General features: G+C 60.7%; 1 protein-coding gene across 1 annotated transcript; it reads left to right on the plus strand.

Moving 5' to 3' along the window:
* The first annotated feature begins 5,178 nt into the window (after nt 1-5,178).
* On the plus strand, nt 5,179-17,457 carry SAMD14 (sterile alpha motif domain containing 14). Its single transcript, XM_042965557.1, has 9 exons — nt 5,179-5,221; nt 11,025-11,191; nt 11,627-11,915; nt 12,700-12,787; nt 12,887-12,961; nt 13,067-13,226; nt 14,461-14,580; nt 14,666-14,821; nt 15,651-17,457. The coding sequence occupies exons 1-9, from the start codon at nt 5,179-5,181 to the stop codon at nt 15,804-15,806; spliced, it is 1,254 nt and encodes a 417-aa protein (XP_042821491.1). The 3' UTR covers nt 15,807-17,457.
* The last annotated feature ends 159 nt before the right edge of the window (nt 17,458-17,616 follow it).

A 17,616-nucleotide genomic window follows, 5' to 3' on the forward strand; every position in this document is an offset into this window, starting at 1 on the left:
TGACTCCGGGACTCGAACCTCAAGCCAGGCCTCCTTCTCCTTCAGTGGCCAGTGGTCCCCCAAATCTGGCCAATTTCTTTCATTCTCTATCCCGAACAGTTCTCAGCTTGACCTGTGATCTTCAGGCCTCCTGCCCTCACCTCTCGGCCTCACCAGGGCTCTCCCTGCCTCCAGCTGGCTTCTCCAATCCGCTCTGCACAGGGGAGCCAAAGGGTGCTTCCTAAAAGGCAAATCTGAGCCCCTCATTCCTCTGTTACTGCCCCCCCCCCATGGCTCCCCGTTTAAACTTCAAGCACTCCCTCTGCACCTTTGCAGCCTCACTCCTCTTCCTTTTTTAGCCCGCCACCCCCTAGCCCCACTAGCACTCCTACCCTGTGCTGCCCGGCAGGGGTAGCCAACACAACACCTCCACCTGGAAGCCTGCCGGATCGCCACCACCTCCACCCTCACCCACCCCCGGGCCTGGCCTGCGTCCTCCAGTGCGCACTCGCGGCGCTGAAGTGTCCTCTATGAACCGGGGCTCACGGCACCCGGGCTCGTCTGTCCCCCTGACAACGCCGCGAGCCCCGACGGGCCGGGGCCCTGGTGGTTCCGTTCCCTTGGCGCCCAAAGTTGCTCGGTGGACGTCGGTTGAATGGATGAATCGGGAGCCCTCACAGACCTCGCCGAGGAGGCGGAAGCCCCGTGGGTCTAGAGGCGGGGCCGCTCTCCCACCCGCCCCCCCCCTCCCCGCCGGACTTCCGAGGCCCCACGAGTAGCTGCAACTCGGAATCCCCTCTCCCGACCACCGCGCGGGGCCTCCGCCTCCCTCCCGTCCTGCCGCCTCCGCCCCCTCTCGCTCCCTCCCTCCCTCCCTCCTGCTCTTTGTCTCCGGGCGCCCGCCTCCCCGCCACACGCCCCCCGCACCGCCCCTTCCCGGGAGACCCCCGCGGACCCCCGCGGACGCGACGCGACGCGTGTCGGCCTGCCCGGCGGGGGGCCTGCATCCGGCGGGGCCCGGCGGGCGGCGGGGCGGGGAGGTGGTTCCCTCCGTCCCTCCCTTCTCTCTCTCTCTCTCTCTCTCTCTCTCTCTCTCTCTCTCACACACACACACACACACACACACACACACGCACACACACACGCGCGCACACACGCGCACACGCATACACGCGCGCGCGCACGGAGCATCCTCCCGTCAGGGCTCTGGTCCAGCCCCGCCCGCGCCTCCCGCTCCCCGCAAACCCTCTCCTCGTCTCCCGCTCCCCCCATCGCCTCCGGCTTCGGGACTCTCCGCGCCCGCCCCTCTCCCGGGATGGAGCGGCTCGAGCCCGCCCGCAGCCCCCCGCGGCCGGGGTGACGGTCCCCCGCCCCTCCCCGCCTGGCCCGCGCCCGGAGGACCATGGGCCCGAGGGGCTCCCGCGGCGCCGGACGCTGAAGATGACTGATGCTGGAGGTGAGGACCCCGACGCGGACCGGGAAGCAGAGCGGGGGTCACTGGGGATCGCGGCGGGACCCCGAGTGGGGTCGGATAGGGCCTTTCTTCCCCAGCCCTGGGGGGCCGCGCGGAGCTGGGGTGCTGGGGCTGTCGGGGGGGAGGGGGCGGAGATGGGATTTGTGTCCCTAATCCTCTCCCTCCCGGAGAAATTAATTTTAAAAAACTGGTGGGGGGGGAGGGGGAGAGGGCTTAACTCCTTCCTGCTCGGCGCGGAGTGGGACGGCTGGGCCGGAGAGAAACTAGCCGCCCGGCCCCGACTGGGAGTGCGGTAGGTGCCCTGGCCTCCGCGGTGCTGGGAGCGCGCTCCGACTCCCCCGCCGCCCGCCGCCGCAGCCGGGGCCTAGGGGAGGGGGCGCCGCTTTCTCCGGCTCCCCATTGCCCGCACCCCCACCTCCAACCTCCCCTCCCGGCCTTTCCTTCCCAGCCGTTCCCAGTCGCACTTCTGCCTTAGTCTTTCTCCTCTTCCCGGGCCCCTTTCCCGCTGGGGCCCGCCCCTCTCCCGACAGCCACCCCTTGGGTCTCTCCTTGCAGCCCTTCCTGGGGCCTCACTCCTGGCCCAGGGAGCCCGTCTCCACCACTGCTTCCCCGGCCCCACTCCTCTCTCCCCAGCTCTTTCTTCCTCCGCTCTGCAGCTCTGTGGACTGACTCTCCATCAACCTGTCTGCCCCTGTTCCTACTTCCCACTTCCCTCCTGGGCTCGTGCCCCTTTCTCTTTCTCCTTCCCGGGCTCCCAGAAAGCCTCCTTTACTCCCAGAGAAGAGTCAAAGGTCATGGGTGCTGCTCCCCTGGGAACTGGAAGCTTTGGGAGGAAGGAGTGGCCTCGTAGCACCAGTCCCCAGCCTGTGCCCCGTTTCATTTCCACCTTGTGGCAGTTGCTGGTTGAAATTGCGCATATGAGTGTGTGTGTGTGTGTGTGTGTGTGTGTGTAGGAGTGTGAAGGGGGGGTGGTTTTCCAAAGCTCAGTTCTGGTGAGAGGGGTCTGGTGACCTCTTGGATGGCCTGCTTCCCAGAGTTCCCCACGGGTCGCCCCATACACACCCCAGGGAGTTAGTTGTTGAGGGGAGGGAAGGAAAGCCGTTTGTGCTGAATCAGGATGGACGAGGCACAGAGTGAACTGGAAGGCCCGGCCTACCCCAGAGGGTGCCTGAAAGAGGGCTCCATCCACAAGAGGGTCTCCACCCAGGACTGGGACTTGGAGTGCAGAACACGGGTCATCTCCATTCTCAGCTCGTCTAAGAGAGGAGGCACCGCTGCTGACCTCAGAGAGCCTCCATTCTGATGGGAGAGGCAGTTCTTCTCTTCAGAGAGTCCCTAATGGGATGGGGAATACCCTCCCCTCTCCTCAGGGAGCTCCCATCTGATGCAGGGGAGCCATGACCTATTTAGGGAATCAGTGAAGTATGAAAAATCCCCCATTTCCCAGTGGTTGGGGAAGGGCGGATTTAGAAATTATGTGGACAAATGGGAGGAAGGAGGGCTGTCTAAGACAGCTTTCTGAAGGAGGGGTCGGCCAGGTCTTGGGCAGATGAGGCTTTGTGATTGAATGAGGGAATTGTGCTCATTCTTAGGGGCAGCCTTGCTTCCAAGACGGCCCTTCAGGCAGGAAGAGAGGTTCTAGAATTTCTTTGCTATTGGCACCCAGAGGTCAAGAATGGCACGAGAGTTCTTGGAGGACCCCTTCTCATACCTCACTTCCTGCTTTCAGCCCCAAGCAGGGGAGCTAGGGGTGGAGGTGGTTTAGAAGTTTCTCCCATCCTAGACAGTGTGGACCAGCTTCCCTTCCACGACGTCTCTCCCTTCTTCCAGCAGGGGCCTTTCCTCAATCGCACCCTCCCAAACTGCAAATCGTCACCCAGGATGGGGCTGAGGAGCAGGAGACAGGTTGAGGTTGAATTCTGCCTCTTATCCCCTGCATCTGAGTTTTGCCGTGTGTATAGTGGGGATACTAAGAATCTCAAGCCTGGACAGCTCCCAGCGAGATGGTGTCTATGTAGTAACAGAAGAGGAAAGTTGGAAAAGACTCCAGCAAGCATGAGGCCAAGCTTCCCCATACCTGTCAAATGCATTTCTAGCCCAGTGCCCTGCACTGCTCACGGGACCTGAGTGTTAGCAGTAACTGGAGATCGTTTTCCAGCCCTGCAGTGTGCCCCTGCCCCTGAGCGTCCTCTCTCTCTCACCCTGTCTGGTATTCCCCTTCCCCTCTAACACCCAGGCCTTGGTTTAGGGCTGCTGCTATCCTACGTCTGCTCAGGAGCCTGCCCACATAGTTTCAGATGCATTGTACATCCTGCTTCCCCACCTGCCTCCCTTCTTGCTTCCCCCACCCCCCACAAAGCAAAACAAAACCAAACCCCTACCCATCACGCTTCCTCCCGGAACATACTTGATGTATCACAGAGATTTGGCTGTCCACTGTTCTGCTGTGAGTACTCCCCATACCCTTCTGCATCTGTGAGTCTGTCTGGAACTGTGAGAACTGTGAGTCTGTCAAGAACAGTGGCCCTGCTGATGGTGCCAGCTTCCTGAACAGCTCATGTTCAGGAAGGCAGGTGGTGAGCACACCAGGGGTGGGGGACGGGGGGGTGAAGTAGGACTGGGTGATAGATGGGAAGACAGATGGGTGGATAGTATGAACTAATGGGTGCAGAGATAGTATGAGCAAATGGATGCAGGGATGGATGGATGGATGGATGGATGAATGGATGGATGATGGATGGATGGATGGATGGTGGATGGGTGAATGAATGAGTGGATAGATGGTGGATGGGCGAATGAATGGATGGATGGTGGATGGGTGAATGAATGGATGGTTGGTGCATGGCTGGATGAATGGATGGATGGATGGTGGATGGGCGAATGAATGGTTGGATGGTGGATGGGCGAATGAATGGATGCTTGGTGGATGGGTGAATGGATGGATGGTGGATGGGTGAGTGAATGGATGGATGGTGGATGGGCAAATGAATGAATGGATGGATGGATAGATGGATGGATGGGTGAGTGAATGGATGGATGGTGGATGGGCAAATGAATGGTTGGATAGTGGATAGGTGAGTGAACGGTTGGATGGATGGGCAAGTAGATAGATGGCTATGTAGGTGGGCAGGTGGATGGATGGATGGATGGATGGATGGATGGAAGAACCTGGGTTCTGCTCCTGATTTTGCCATTGGCTTGCCATGTGACCTTAAATTAACAGTGACCTTAACAGTCACTCTCCCCTCTGTTTCTTTATTTGTAAAACGAGAGGATTAGGTTTAATAATCCCCAAGATTTCTCCCAGATTTGATGTTGGACAATTTATGACGATCAAAAGTTTTTAGGGAATGGTGATGATAGAAAGGCCCAGCACAGTGAAGGGGGGCAGTTCAGTGAGCTATGTGAAGGCACACAGCAAATCAGCGTGGCCACAAACCATAGGACTCAGCCTGTGTCTACACCCCGGATTTGCTCCTGCCCCTGTCCACTCTTCTATTTGTGCCTCCTGCCCTAGCTCTCACAGTCCAGAGTATGGTTCAGGCGACTTCTTTTCCAAGGAGCTGGAGGAAGGTTCTAAGGGAAGGTGAGGGGCCATAAGACCAGGAGCAGGTAGCCAGTGGCAGCTCCCTGGTCTCCACCAACCTGAACCTCTTATCCATAGTCATTTTTTTTTTCCTCTCTCTCTCTCTCTCCCACCCGATCCTCCCCAGCTTCCTTGAGTCATGGCTTCTTCAAAGCTACGAGAACCTGCAGACGAGGTTTTTGGTAAGTTCTGTTTGCTCTAACTCTATCCAAGGCCATCAGCATTGGGGGGATTCCCTCTGGGACTTCAGTGTGTGTCAGTGTGTGTGTGTGTGTGTGTGTGTGTGTGTGTGAGCGCGCGTGCGCTTTGTGGCCTTTCAACCTGGGTCTTTGTCATTACTATCTATGCCAATTACAACAACAATAAGGGTCTTCATTTGTCAAGTACTGTCTCATGCCAGGTACTAGGCTAACACCCCAGTCTCCCATGCGCTATATCATTTACTCCCCACAGTCATGCTAAGAGGTGTGCCCTTTGTCCAGACAAGGTGCCGAGAGCACAGAGTGCTGCAGTGACTTGCTTTAAAGATCACATGGCAGGTTAGTGGCAGAGCTGAGACTAGAACTCCAGACCGCCTGACTCCCTGCTCTCAGTCACCGGGCCGTGTCCCCGTGTCCCCAGCACAGGTGATACACGTTACCTCCACATCGCATAGTGAGGGACCTTAGCCTGCAGGATGTGCGTGGAAATCAAATGCATAGGACATAGAGCCTCTGTACCCCCAGGCTGGCCCCCTCTTTACACACTGGGGTGCATGCGCGCACCTGCTCCTTCCATCATTTACCCCCTGCAGTCTTTCTATTGTGTGATATGGGGAGAGACCACCCTGACAGGGCCGAGTCCCCAGCATGCACTGGGGTGGAAAGGCTGTTTCCTTGCTGGATTTGGTGGAGGAGTCAGGGAGCAGGGAAGGTGAAGGAACATGGAGGGAGAGGTGGAGACAGAAGCGGTTGCCTGAAGCCGATGGCAGGTGTGGAGCCCAGGACACTCACATTTGTGTGCACAAGCCTCAAGGGGCTCCCAGCTTCTCCTCCCCTGCCTTCTCATCTCTACCTGCCCTCCCCTCCTCTCCCCGCCCTCTCCTGCTCACCCGGTTCTCCCCTGTGTGGCCACATGCCCTGGCAATGCCAGGAACTCCTGCCTCCTGGTTCCTGGGAAACTGCTTTCCTGGCCTCCCTGGGGCCCGTGCAATGAAGGGTTTGCCTCCTGGACTCCTCCAGCCTCCAGCTGCCTCTGGGCCTCAGACTCTTGGGTCTCACCATCTGCACCCAGGCCTGGCCTGACAGAAGTGAGCGCCCCCTTACCTCGGCTTCTGGGCCTCCCAACACCCCCTAACCCCAACTCTGCCTGTTTTCCTGCTCCCAGACCTGCTGAGGTAGCTGGCTGCCTTGCCTGCTTCCTGATTCGAAAGGCAATTAAATATTCATGACTCCCCAGTGCCCAGGGCTGGGCTAACTCCCTGCTGGGGAGAGAAAGAGAGAGACAGAGAGACAGACACAGAGATGGAGGGAAGCCAGGGAGCCAGGTAGAACAGGGACCAGAGGAGAGACAGGCCCCACCTTGTCTCAAAAACACTTAAGCCCCCCTAGAAGTTCCTTTGCTCCCTCGACCCTCCGACCCTCCGAGGTAAGCTGCCTGCAGTCCTGATGTGGCCCAGAGTCAGGAGCAAAGGGCCCTTCTCCCTGGGCCAGGGCAGCTGGGCACCAGCTGTCCAGGCGTCCCAGAACAGCGAGAGCACTAGTCTGGGAGCCAGGAGGCCTGGATGCTGTCCTGAACTCCCCCTGCACCTTTGGCCAAACCTTGCCTGTCTGAGCCTCAGTTTCCCCACCTATAAAATGAGAGGTTGGACTCACAAGGTGCTCCCATCTCCGCCTCAGGGGAGGTAGAGCGGGCTGAGTACTTACACACTGAGCCTCCGGAGCCAGACTGCCTGTAACCTTGGCCCCTCTCTTCGGCAGCCGTGGGCCTTCAGGCAAATTAAGGCTGCCCTGGGGATTCCCGGAGTCTCTTCCTCTTAGGGTTGTGGGGAGTTTAAATGAGCTAGTGATCGGAAAGCACTTAGAACCAGTGCCTGGCACAGCGAGAGCCCCGTGAGTGGTAGCCAGTCTTATTCTGTGGTTCAGTCCTTGCTGCTTGCAGATAACGCTTGGAGAGTCTGTGTCAGGGATCAGGGGGCAGAGGGCTCCCTCTGGAAAACCCCAGAAGCGAAGCAGGGGCAGCTAAGGAACTAGGGGCGCAGCGTCAAGGCTGGGGTCCCAAATAGCAGTCCTCTGGCAGGACCTCTCCCCTCGCCAAGCCTCCGCCACTGCGTCTGGACAACTGTGACCGTCCCCGTGGGTCCACCCTCCCCGGTGTCCGGGCCGGTCCCCTCTCCTTGCGGCCTCCACTGGCCCACACCATCCCTTCTCCTTGGAAAGTTCTTCCCTGTTCTCTCTACCACCTTAGCTCTTCACTGTCTCCCAGACCTCAGCCCGGCTACCTAACCTATAGCCCCCAGCCCCTGCCTTCGTCCCTTCCGCAAATACCACTGGGCCCCTATCATGTGCCAGGCTCTGTTCCAGGCCCCAGGGAGACAGCACCGAACAAGCCAGACAAGGTCACTGCCCTCGAGGAGCTTGCGTTCTAGTGCGGGGGCAAGCGGGGGACCCACACGGAAGCACCCACACGACGAGACGAGACAAGAAACGTGTCATGGGGCAGAGCGCTCCGCAGAGGACTTAAGTGTGGAGCGTGCACGTCACCACCTTCGCGTGTCTTGAGCCTGTCTCTGCCCGGCTCTGCGCTGGTCCCCAAAGGGTGACTTAGCTTGAATACAGCAAACACCGACTGACCACCTCCTCTCTGCCGGGCCCCGCGCCAGCTCTCACGGAACACGGCGGACGGCGCAGGGCTCGACCCTCTGCCGTGCGCGGACTGGCACGGGACGGTCACTTCCGACCAGACCGTAGGGCCAGGCCTGCAGAGGGGCAGCGGTCCTGCGGGGGCCGGCAGGATGATGGGTTTGAGTTGACAGCCGGACAAAGGAGGGGTGGGGCAGAGGAGGGCTGCAGGAGCGGCCCAGGCAGAGGCAGGTGGAGACAGGGACCCAGGTGCGGCCGGCAGGTTAGTACCGCTCCCGCCAAGGCCACCAACAGCTCGTGCTCTCTGAGCCCTTAGCCACGGGCATTCTGGCACAGCTTTATATAGTGATCTGATTTAACGCTCACACAACCCCGCGAGGAACATACTCCTGCCATGACCCCGTCTTGCTGACGCGGAAGCCAATATCTAAATGTAAGTGACTTGTCCAGAGTCACCCAGCCAGCAAATGGCACAATTGGATTCAGCCCCGGCCAGCCGGCTCTTAACCATGGTCCCTATAAGAGCCCGCCGTGCAGAGGAAATGTGGGAAACACAGAAAGGGGGAGCTGGGACCCCTCCGGCCTTGCCTGGAGGGCTGAGGGGCATGGGCTTTATGTTGTTGGCTTTGGAACCCTCTCCCCTCCCCTGCCCCGCCCTGGGTTTCAAAAGCAAGCAATTATGGGACACAGTCAGAAATGCGCTTTAGAAAGTTTCTTCTGGCTCGTGACAAGTGGGGAGGGAGGCGGACCGTTGGCAGGGAGCTCAGGATGGAAGGACGCTGAGGCCGTGCTCAGCTGGCTGGGTCTTCGGGGAAGTGGCTGCTGAAGGCCTGAGCTCAGGCGGTTCAGTCCCAAGGGAGAGAAGAGACCGGGTTGCAGAGGTGTGAAGGCAGATGGACAGAACCACAGCTTTTCCATTAGAATATTTACCAAGACCCTACTATGTGCCGGCATCCATCCTGAGAGCAGTGAAAAAAAGAGGAACGTCAGCCCTCATGGAGCTGGCATTCTAATGACTGGAGAGACCATAAACTAAGCAAAATACACAGCATGCCAGAGAATGATACATGATATAGGGAAAAACAGAGATTGGGGTTCTGGGGCGGGGGGGGGGGAAATTATAAGTTGAGTGGTCAGTCAAGTCCTCGGTGACAGAAAGCATTTAAAGCGAAGACATGAAGGAGGTGAAGGAGAGAACCACGCAGAAACCCGTGGCGAGAGCCTTGCAGGAAAGGGAAAGAGGAAGTGCAAAGGCCCTGAGGTGCAGGCGAGGCTTGTGTGAGGAAGAGCCAGGAGGCTGGGATGGCCAGGAGTGGAGGGAGCACGAGGGGGAGAAGGAGAAGCTCAGAGAGGTAAGGGGAGCACGGACTGAGTCTGGAAAAGCCACTGGGACGACTTGGCGCTTACTCTGTGCGAGGTGGAAGTCCCCAGAGGGTTCTGAGCAGAGCAGTGACAAGGGCTGACATGTTCTATCAGGATCACTCTGGCCACCGCTGTGTTGAAAATAGACCGTAAATGGGAAAGGGAGGACAAGGGAAGATCAGCTTGGAGGCTTTTGCGATAATTGAGGCAGGAGGTGATAGTGACCTAGACCAGGGAGGCTGTGTGTCCCCCTCTCCTCCCTGCCTTCCCATCCTCTCCCTGCCTCACCTCTTCCCCCTTCTTCCTCTGCTGTCCCTCCCCTTTCTCTCCGTGTGTATGCCAGGCTCCACTCCTATTCCCCTGGATTATTTTGAACCTAATCCAAAACATTGCATCGTTTCACCATAAATATTTCAGTGTGTCTAGAGGTATGTCGAAAGTGGAGCTAACAGCCGAGGGCAAAGGGTAGCTTGGGGCTGAGTTGGGGGGCTGGGTGGATGACGGGGCCTTCTGCTGAGCCGAGGAGCAAAGGGGAAGCCGGTGTGAGGCAAGGCGGTGGGTTCATTTGGGTGGATTCCTTGAGGAGCCTGGGTGCCTTTGACGTGGCAAGTCCCCTGGCCGGTGCCGAGGCGCCCTGGGCTTCGGGGGTGAACCAGGAGGTGGTAGTTAAGTCAGGCCAGCAACTGGGGTGGCTTAGGGGGTGTCTGCAGACAGGACAAAGAGAAGCAGGGAAGGCAGGGCAGGCATGAGTGATGGGATGGGGGACCCTGAGATCGTGGGGGGGGGAGGGGAGGGAAGAAAAGGTCTTAACCCATCCTGAGGTCTGGGAAGGACATCTTCTGCCCGGAGACCCCAGTGCCGAGCCTGGAGATGCTGCGGAGCGGGGGCTTCGTTCCCAGGTGGAACAGATGAGAAGGAAAACGAGGAGCAGTTGGGATTTTGCATGATCCCCTGGGTTTGCCTCGTCTTCCTCCACGTCTTCATCCGGGACCCAGCCTGGCACCGCCGCCCCCAGGATGGTGGAGACAGGCCTCCCGGGGCCTGGGTTTCCCCCTGACGCCGCTGCTATGTCCCGGCTCAGCTGCGAGCCTTCTCGGCAGTGCTGTGTCTGAGCGCCAACCCCAGGCGTGGCCCAGCGAGCCTGTCTCTGGAGCCAGATGAGTCAGGCTCGGATCCCGGACCACTGCCAGCTGGTGGCTGCCCTCAAGAACTTGACCTCCCTGAGCCTCAGTTTGCAAGGCTGTACGACGCGCGTAATAGTTGTCCCTCGCTCACTGGGGTGTTTTGAGCGGACGGGGCGAGGTGTGAACCTTCTGGCACGTCGTTGGGGCTTCTTAAAGGGGAGCTGTTATTACCGTGATCTGTCCGGCCTCATCCCCAGCCCTCCTCTCCACAGAGCGACCCCGCAAGTGCCCCGGAGGTGCTCCCGCTGTGCGGAGAGCAGGTTGCCAAACCTCCTCTCTTGTAAACTGCCACCCAGACCTTAGACCAGCTTTGGTGCTTCCTCCCCTGACCCATCCAGACAGGACCCTCCTGTCCTCCTCGGTGTCCATGAGCGTTTGCCCCACACGGCCGCATTCAGGTGCTGACGCATCTGGCTTGCCCGGCGACCGTCTGGGACCCTGTTCTCCGTCTCATTCGTACTCCCGGGGCCCGGCACTCACAAACAGTGGTTGAATGTCTGGGGTGTGAGTGCAGGCGGCTGCCTGAGGTGGGTGGGCCTCTGGGCTTGCTGTCCTCACGTGTCTGGTCTGTGTCCCCCCCCCCCCCACCTGGTTCACAGACCTGGACTTGGCTGTGCCAGAGACCGTCAGACTGGACAGCAGTTTACATAAGGCCCGAGCCCAGCTACTGGCCAAGGGCCGGAGACACCGACCTTCCCGCTCCAGGCTTCGGGACAGTGCCAGCTCTGCAGAGGATGGCGAAGGCTCCGATGGGCCCGGAGGCAAGGTCGGGGCAGCCCACCCAATCACACGTACCCTACCCACCCCCCTCTGGCCCGCCCCGCCCCCCCCATCCCTCCAAACCCCTTTCCAGGGAAACCCCACTCCCAGACTTCTGACGTAGTAGCACCAACATTCACATCTGGCTCACGTCAAATTTTACGCAAGGTGTGATCATTCCCATCATGCGTGTGAGGGAACTGAGGCTCTGAGAGGTTCAGTAACAAATGCACGCAGTTAGGAAGTGAGGAGGGCGGGATTCAACCCCAGCCTGCATGACCGAAGCCCCCTCCCCCCCCCCCCCCCCGCCCATCTCCCACATCTCACGGCCCAGCCAGCCCCTTCAGGGGGCCCCCTCGCAGTTTGCGGGGTGAAACCAATTCCCAGCCCCTCGGGGAAGAGGCGGGGAGGGTTGGCAGTGAGCGGCTGCCCCCTCCCCCAGGTGACGGACGGCTGCGGGAGCCCCCTGCACCGGCTGCGCTCGCCTCTGCACTCGGGCCCGGGGTCCCCGGCGGGGGGCTCTTTCTGCCTGGAGCCTCCGGGGTTGCGGCGCAGCCTGGACGAAGACGAGCCGCCGCCCTCGCCGCTCACACGCTACCGGCCCCTGCACAACGCCACCTCGCACGAGGGCCTGGCCGCCGCCTCCTGCTCGCCGCCGCGCTCCGCGCCCTCCTCGGACAGCTCGCCCAGCTTCGTGCGCCGCCACCCGCGCGCGGAGCCGCACAGCGAAGGTGAGCGGTGGCCGGTGGCGGCGCCCCCTGCTGGCGGGCGCCGGGACTGCAGCGGGCGGACCAAGCAGGGCCGAGCACCTTGGCGAGGGGGGAGGAGGGAGGGGGGAGGGGGGGAGGACACATTACGGCTCACGCATTCGCTTCCTGTGTACCAGACTCTGTTGCGCACTGGGGACACACAGGTGGGGAAACAGATGCAGCCTTTTCCCTCGCGAGGCTTGCAGTTTGGGGGAGAGGCCATCTAATAATTCCTTATAGGTTAAGGGGGAAGCGATCAAATCATCTCTCAACTAAACGTGCGGGTTACAAGCTGTAATCAGCGCTATGGGAGAAACGTGCGCGGTGGCGGGGGCGACACCGAGCAGGGCGAAAGGACCCAGCGGGGAGCATCCTGTAAGGCTTCTCTGAGGGCGTGACATGGGAGCCAAGATCGGAAGGCTGGTTAGAAGTTGGTCAGGATAAACCGAACCCTGACCTGCAGCGGCCCCTACGCGTTCGTGGGTTGCAGAAGGCTTTTTGCACATATTCCTTGAAACAGGCAGGTGTCATCACGGGTCCCGTGACATAGGTGTTATTGTAGATCAGGTGTGATCATCCCCCTGTCTGAGATAGAGGCAGCTCAGCGAGGTAGGGCGATTTGTCCTCAGTCGCACAGCTAGCGAAGGGCACCGGAGCCCAGTTACCTGATCCTAAGTCAGAAGGGTTTCCATCACCTCACCCTGGCAGCTCAAGGAGGCGGGTAAGCCACCCCACAGGCAATGTCCTTCCCTCTCCTCTCCAAAAGATGACAGCCGGGACGCCAGCCCCCCTGAGCCTGCCAGCCCCACCATCGGCCTGGATAAGAAGACTCGCCGCAAGTTCTTGGACCTGGGGTGAGTGGAGAACGGGCCAGCAGCAAAGGCTTGGGGCTGTGGGGTACAGGGTAGCACGGCGGGCCGCCCTGCCCCACTCCCCGCCTGCCCTCCCCACAGGGTCACCTTACGCAGAGCATCCACTAGCAAGAGCCGGAAGGACAAGAGCAGCAACCGCTTGTCCATGGGCAGCAGGTGAGTGGTGCCCACAGCCCCTCGGCCACGGTTTCTGCCCGTCGTTCCCTGTGGGCCCGGCCCTCGGCTCGGTGCCCCCACCCATGCAGGGTGCTCTCTCCGCAGGGAGTCAGTGGAGGGGTCCGGCAGGTCAGGGGGCTCCCCGTTCCTGCCCTTTTCCTGGTTCACAGACAGCGGCAAGGGCTCGGCATCCTCTGGCAACACCACCTCCCCCGCCTGCTCCCCTAAACACGAGGGCTTCAGCCCGAAGAAGTCGGCTTCTCAGGTGAGCCCGTGGCCTTCCTGCCCTCGTGCCGGCCCCAGACTCAGGTGACACGAGGGCACGCTTCACCCTGGCTCGGGCTGGGATCCAGGCCTTCCTCGAGTCCATTTGTCTACCCACGGAGCCATCCGGTGACTCATTAGTTCGTCCGTTCTCGTTCTCTGAGTTCATTCATTCACTTGTTCGCTCACTCACGCTCTGAGCCGTTCCTTCGTCGTTTCATTTACTGAATTCAACGCGCGTCAGTGAACACTGGGCTTCCCCTGGTGTATCCCCCCCTTCCCACCCCCAGCCTGAGGCCTCCTCCCCTCGGGCTAAGTCTCCTGCCTGGCTCGGCTCTAGCCCCACGTCCTGTCTTAGGAGCCGGGCTACCCGTGTGGTGGGGTGAGGCCTGGAGGCGACAGAGATGAGTGGGACCCAGACTAGCCAGTGCTTAGGAAGCTCGCCGCCCTCTGGGAGAAGTGACACCGGGGGACAGAAGCAACAGTCTCTGCTTATGCTCGTGCTCGTGCCGCCCTCCACGGTTTGCAAGGCTCCAAGTGCATGCTTTTGCTTTGCTGTCCCAAAGCGCAGGCATGCTACCCCAGTCGAATAGATGAAAGAATAAGACGAAGAGAGAAGGACTTACCGCGTGGGTTGCTTGCCAGGCTCCAAGCCTGTTCCGTGGCTGTGCCTTATGTGCTCCCGGGGCAGAGGAGATCAGAAAGCTGGGAATTCGGGGGAGAAAGAGTTCCTTCTGACCTGGCGCTTCCTTGTTGCCTCTTTCCCTCCACGGACTCCTTCCATCTCTTCCTTCCCTTGTGCTGAGCCCTGGGATAACATAGTGAACAGACAGCCCAGGGCCTCAGAGAGCTTATGGTCTCTACTCAGGCACTTAGCAGCCAGGGTGCTGGAGGCTGGGGTGGGGAGGCACAAAGGGGGACCCCTGACCTAGCCTGGGGGAATCCTGGTTGGCTGCCTGTAAGAAGTGACACCTCCTCCATTCCTGCTAACTATCCTGCCTCAGTTCTAGCCCCACGTGCTCCCAGAAGCCTTACGTCCTGATGCCTCCCGTGAGTCACCGTGTCATATGTGCCTGCCCAGCTCCTGGTTCATGCATAGGAGGCACTGGTGCCCCGTCCCCAGATTCAGCTCCATGCAGACAGGGGGCAGGGGGTTGGGAGCGCGGGGCAGGGGGCGGGGGGGCTCCCTTGGGCTTGCGGGTGAGCTGTCTTCAGCACGCACCCCCCCTGTCTAGGAATCCACCCTGAGTGATGACTCCACACCGCCCAGCAGCAGCCCCAAGATCCCCAGTGGTCCCCGGCAGGAGACCAAGTGTTCCTACCCCTACCACACGCTGTCCCAATCTTCGGATGAGGTGAGTAAGCCCTGACCTCGGAGCGTCGGGTGTTCGGGCCACAGGCCAGGTCACCCCTCCTCACTGTCCTTGGTCTCCACCCCAGTTCCTGGACGAACCTCTCCCCACTGTCCACCACTGGACCAGTCAGCAGGTGGGCCAGTGGCTGCACAGCCTCAACCTGGAGCAGTATGCCGCTGAGTTCGCCGCGCGGCAGGTGGATGGGCCCCAGCTCCTGCAGCTGGATGGAAGCAAACTGAAGGTGGGTCAGAGGAGAAGAGCCGTGATCCAGCTGGAGCCCGAGGCAACCTTCCGGGATCGGGATCCCCTCACCCTGACCTTTCCTTTCACTTCCTTCGAGGCCATTCCCTGACCTCTGACCTCTGGGCAAGGTCCATGGCCTGATCTCTGGACTCTAGCATGGGTCCCCAGTCTGCCTCGAAACTCAAGCCCAGGTCTTCAGTTTGACCTTCAAGCTCCAGCCCCAGTCTCCAGGTTGACCTTGACCTCCACGACTGTCGTATCACCTGACTCTTGATTCCGAGTCTCCTGGTGTCCTAAGAAACCAGGCCTCTCCCTGATCACCTTGACTGATTCTCAGTCTTGGAGGGTGCTGGTAGTCAGGGGAGGTCAGGGGGCGCACCTCGGATCTTTGTGCTGGGAGGTTTCTGGCCTGTTCCCCACCCTCTGTTACACTGCTTGGGGAAGGGGTGGTGAGGAGAGTCCCCAGGGAGTCTGAGTGGGGAGGGGCCTCGGCTACTTACTAGCTGTGTGACCTTGGGCACATCACCTGCTCTCTGTGGGCCCCGGGGGTGCTGGGGTCGTGCCACGGCTGAAATCCAGAGTGGCGGAACGGGGGCTGAGGATTGCCAGGGGTGGGGGCAGGGACTAAGGGTCTGGAAAGATCCTCCACTGGCATCTTTTCCGAAGGCTCCCCTTCCGAATTCTTGCCCCGCGGGGTCTGGTCCACAGGCAAGTCTGGGGGGTGGAAGAGAGCTTACGCCTGGGGCACAGAGAACCTGGGGCTCGGGTTGGCCAGGGCTCCCGGCGGTTCTGGGGCTCGTTCCCTCACCCTTGAATTCCTCCCCCAGAGCCTGGGGCTCAGCAACTCGCATGACCGGGCGCTAGTGAAGCGGAAGGTGAAGGAGCTGGCAGCGGCCGCTGAGAAGGAGCGCAAGGCCCAGGAGAAAGCCGCACGGCAGCGCGAGAAACTCCGGCGCAGGGAGCAGGAGGCCAAGAAAAGCTAGGGGAGGGCGAGGGGCAGGCACCGGCACCCAGGCGCTGGCGGCCGCCGGGCTCGGTGGGCACAGGCCTCAGCGAGAAGGCGGGGCCTGGGCGCCAAGCTTGGGCTGGCCTGGCCCCACACTCTCAGGGGGATACGTGCCCTCTCCCACCCTGTCACTCGGTCTGGACCCAGATCCCCCAGAAAGGGACACCCCAGGAGAGGGCCCGGTGAGAAATCCAATTTTAAGGACGTTTGGCACGGAGTCCCTAGGGGAGCTGGCAGGTTACGGGCAGAGGGCAGAGAGGCCAGGGCTGAACAGGTCTGGGAGCCCTGAGGCACCTGGGTCAAGTCTGACCCTCTGCCCTCAGGCCACGGCGGTGCTGGCCGGCAGTGAGCTGGGACACCTGCCTGGCCTGCCTGCCTGCCTTCTAGAGGCCCTGAGATGGGGCCAGGGTCCCAGGGCTGAGGGAGGTAGGAAGCACCTCAGCAGGAGCGGGTGGCTAGAGCTGTCCCTCTCCAGCTCTCGGAGGTGGCGGTGTGCTGGGAGAGCTCCGTGCTCCCCAGGGAGGCCGGGAGGTGCTGCAGCAAGATGCACTCAGGGTAGACTCCCGGTCTACACTCCTGAACGGGAGCGCGGAGAAAGCGGCATGGTCATCCCACGCGATCTTTGCAAGGACCTTAGGGGCAGGAAGGGAGGATGAAAACCTCCCCTTCCCCTTCCCTGTCCTGTGGGTCCCAGTGGTGAGATGACAGCCATACAGATCTGTCCCTCTGGGGCCCATTCAAGGCCTGGTCTTTGACCTGCTCTCTAACACAGGGCACACGTCTGTTGCTCCCTCAGAGGACACCTGAGACCTCTCTGGGGACAGAGCAAACTTGGGAGCTGGGGGGGGGGGGGGACAGGATACCCCTAACCAGTGCCTAGGTGGTACTGAACAGGTGAACCCTCACGCTAGCTGGGTAGAGAGGCACCATCTGGGAGTCCCCCCGCAATCTCTTGGAAGGGTTCATCAACTCTCCCCCATCTGCTCTGGTTCCTGTCTGGGCCTCAGTGGGTTCCAGAAACAGGCAGGCAGTGCAGGCTCTGGGTCGCTGGGCCACAAGGAAGGGTGGGGCCAGCCCCCTGGGTAGGGGCGGGATCTATCCTGGCGGCCCAGGGATGACCTCTATCTGTCCTTGGAAGGAGGGGGCTTTCAGACGATCCCCTGTCCTCAGCAGCACTGGCCGGCAGCTGGCCCAGCTTCTGGAGGATTGGCCAGTTATCAGTGGGGTGGGGGGGAGGGGGCTCTGATTAGAAGTCCGCCTCCACCTCCCCCTGCCTGGAGTGGCGGACAGGACCCAATGCATGCCAACACCCCTCATTCCTGCTCAGGGGCTCTGGCTTCAAGGCCACCCCTGCTATGGCCAGGGTCCTGTCCCTGGGACTCAGCCCTTTGGTCCTCTCTGCTGTCTGTGCTGGGAGAGGGGCTTCAGAGGAAACTGAGGTACGGGGGCACCGGCACCATCTGCGCCTGTTGGAGGGGCTGGTGGGGAGGGTGGAAGGCACCCAGGCCTTTGAAGCTATCAGGAGCTATGTGGGTGCCCACCTGCATGTGAAGGGGGGGGTGGTACTCAATTTATTTCAATAAACACTTATGATGTGCCAGTGACCTTTGTCTGCCCCAGGCTGGGTCGGGAGGCTGCGCTGGGCCCTGAGTGTGGTGGGGTGTCAGCAGGCGTTGTACTGTCGGGCGTTCTGAACGGATGGCTTTGCCTGGTGCTGTGCTCATGGTAGACACTGAGTCATGCCCTGGGCCGGGTGTCCTGAGCGCGTCATACGGTAGTCACAGGGA

The sequence above is a fragment of the Panthera tigris genome, chromosome E1 (assembly GCF_018350195.1).
Source record: "Panthera tigris isolate Pti1 chromosome E1, P.tigris_Pti1_mat1.1, whole genome shotgun sequence".
In the NCBI taxonomy this organism is placed as follows: Eukaryota; Metazoa; Chordata; class Mammalia; order Carnivora; family Felidae; genus Panthera; species Panthera tigris.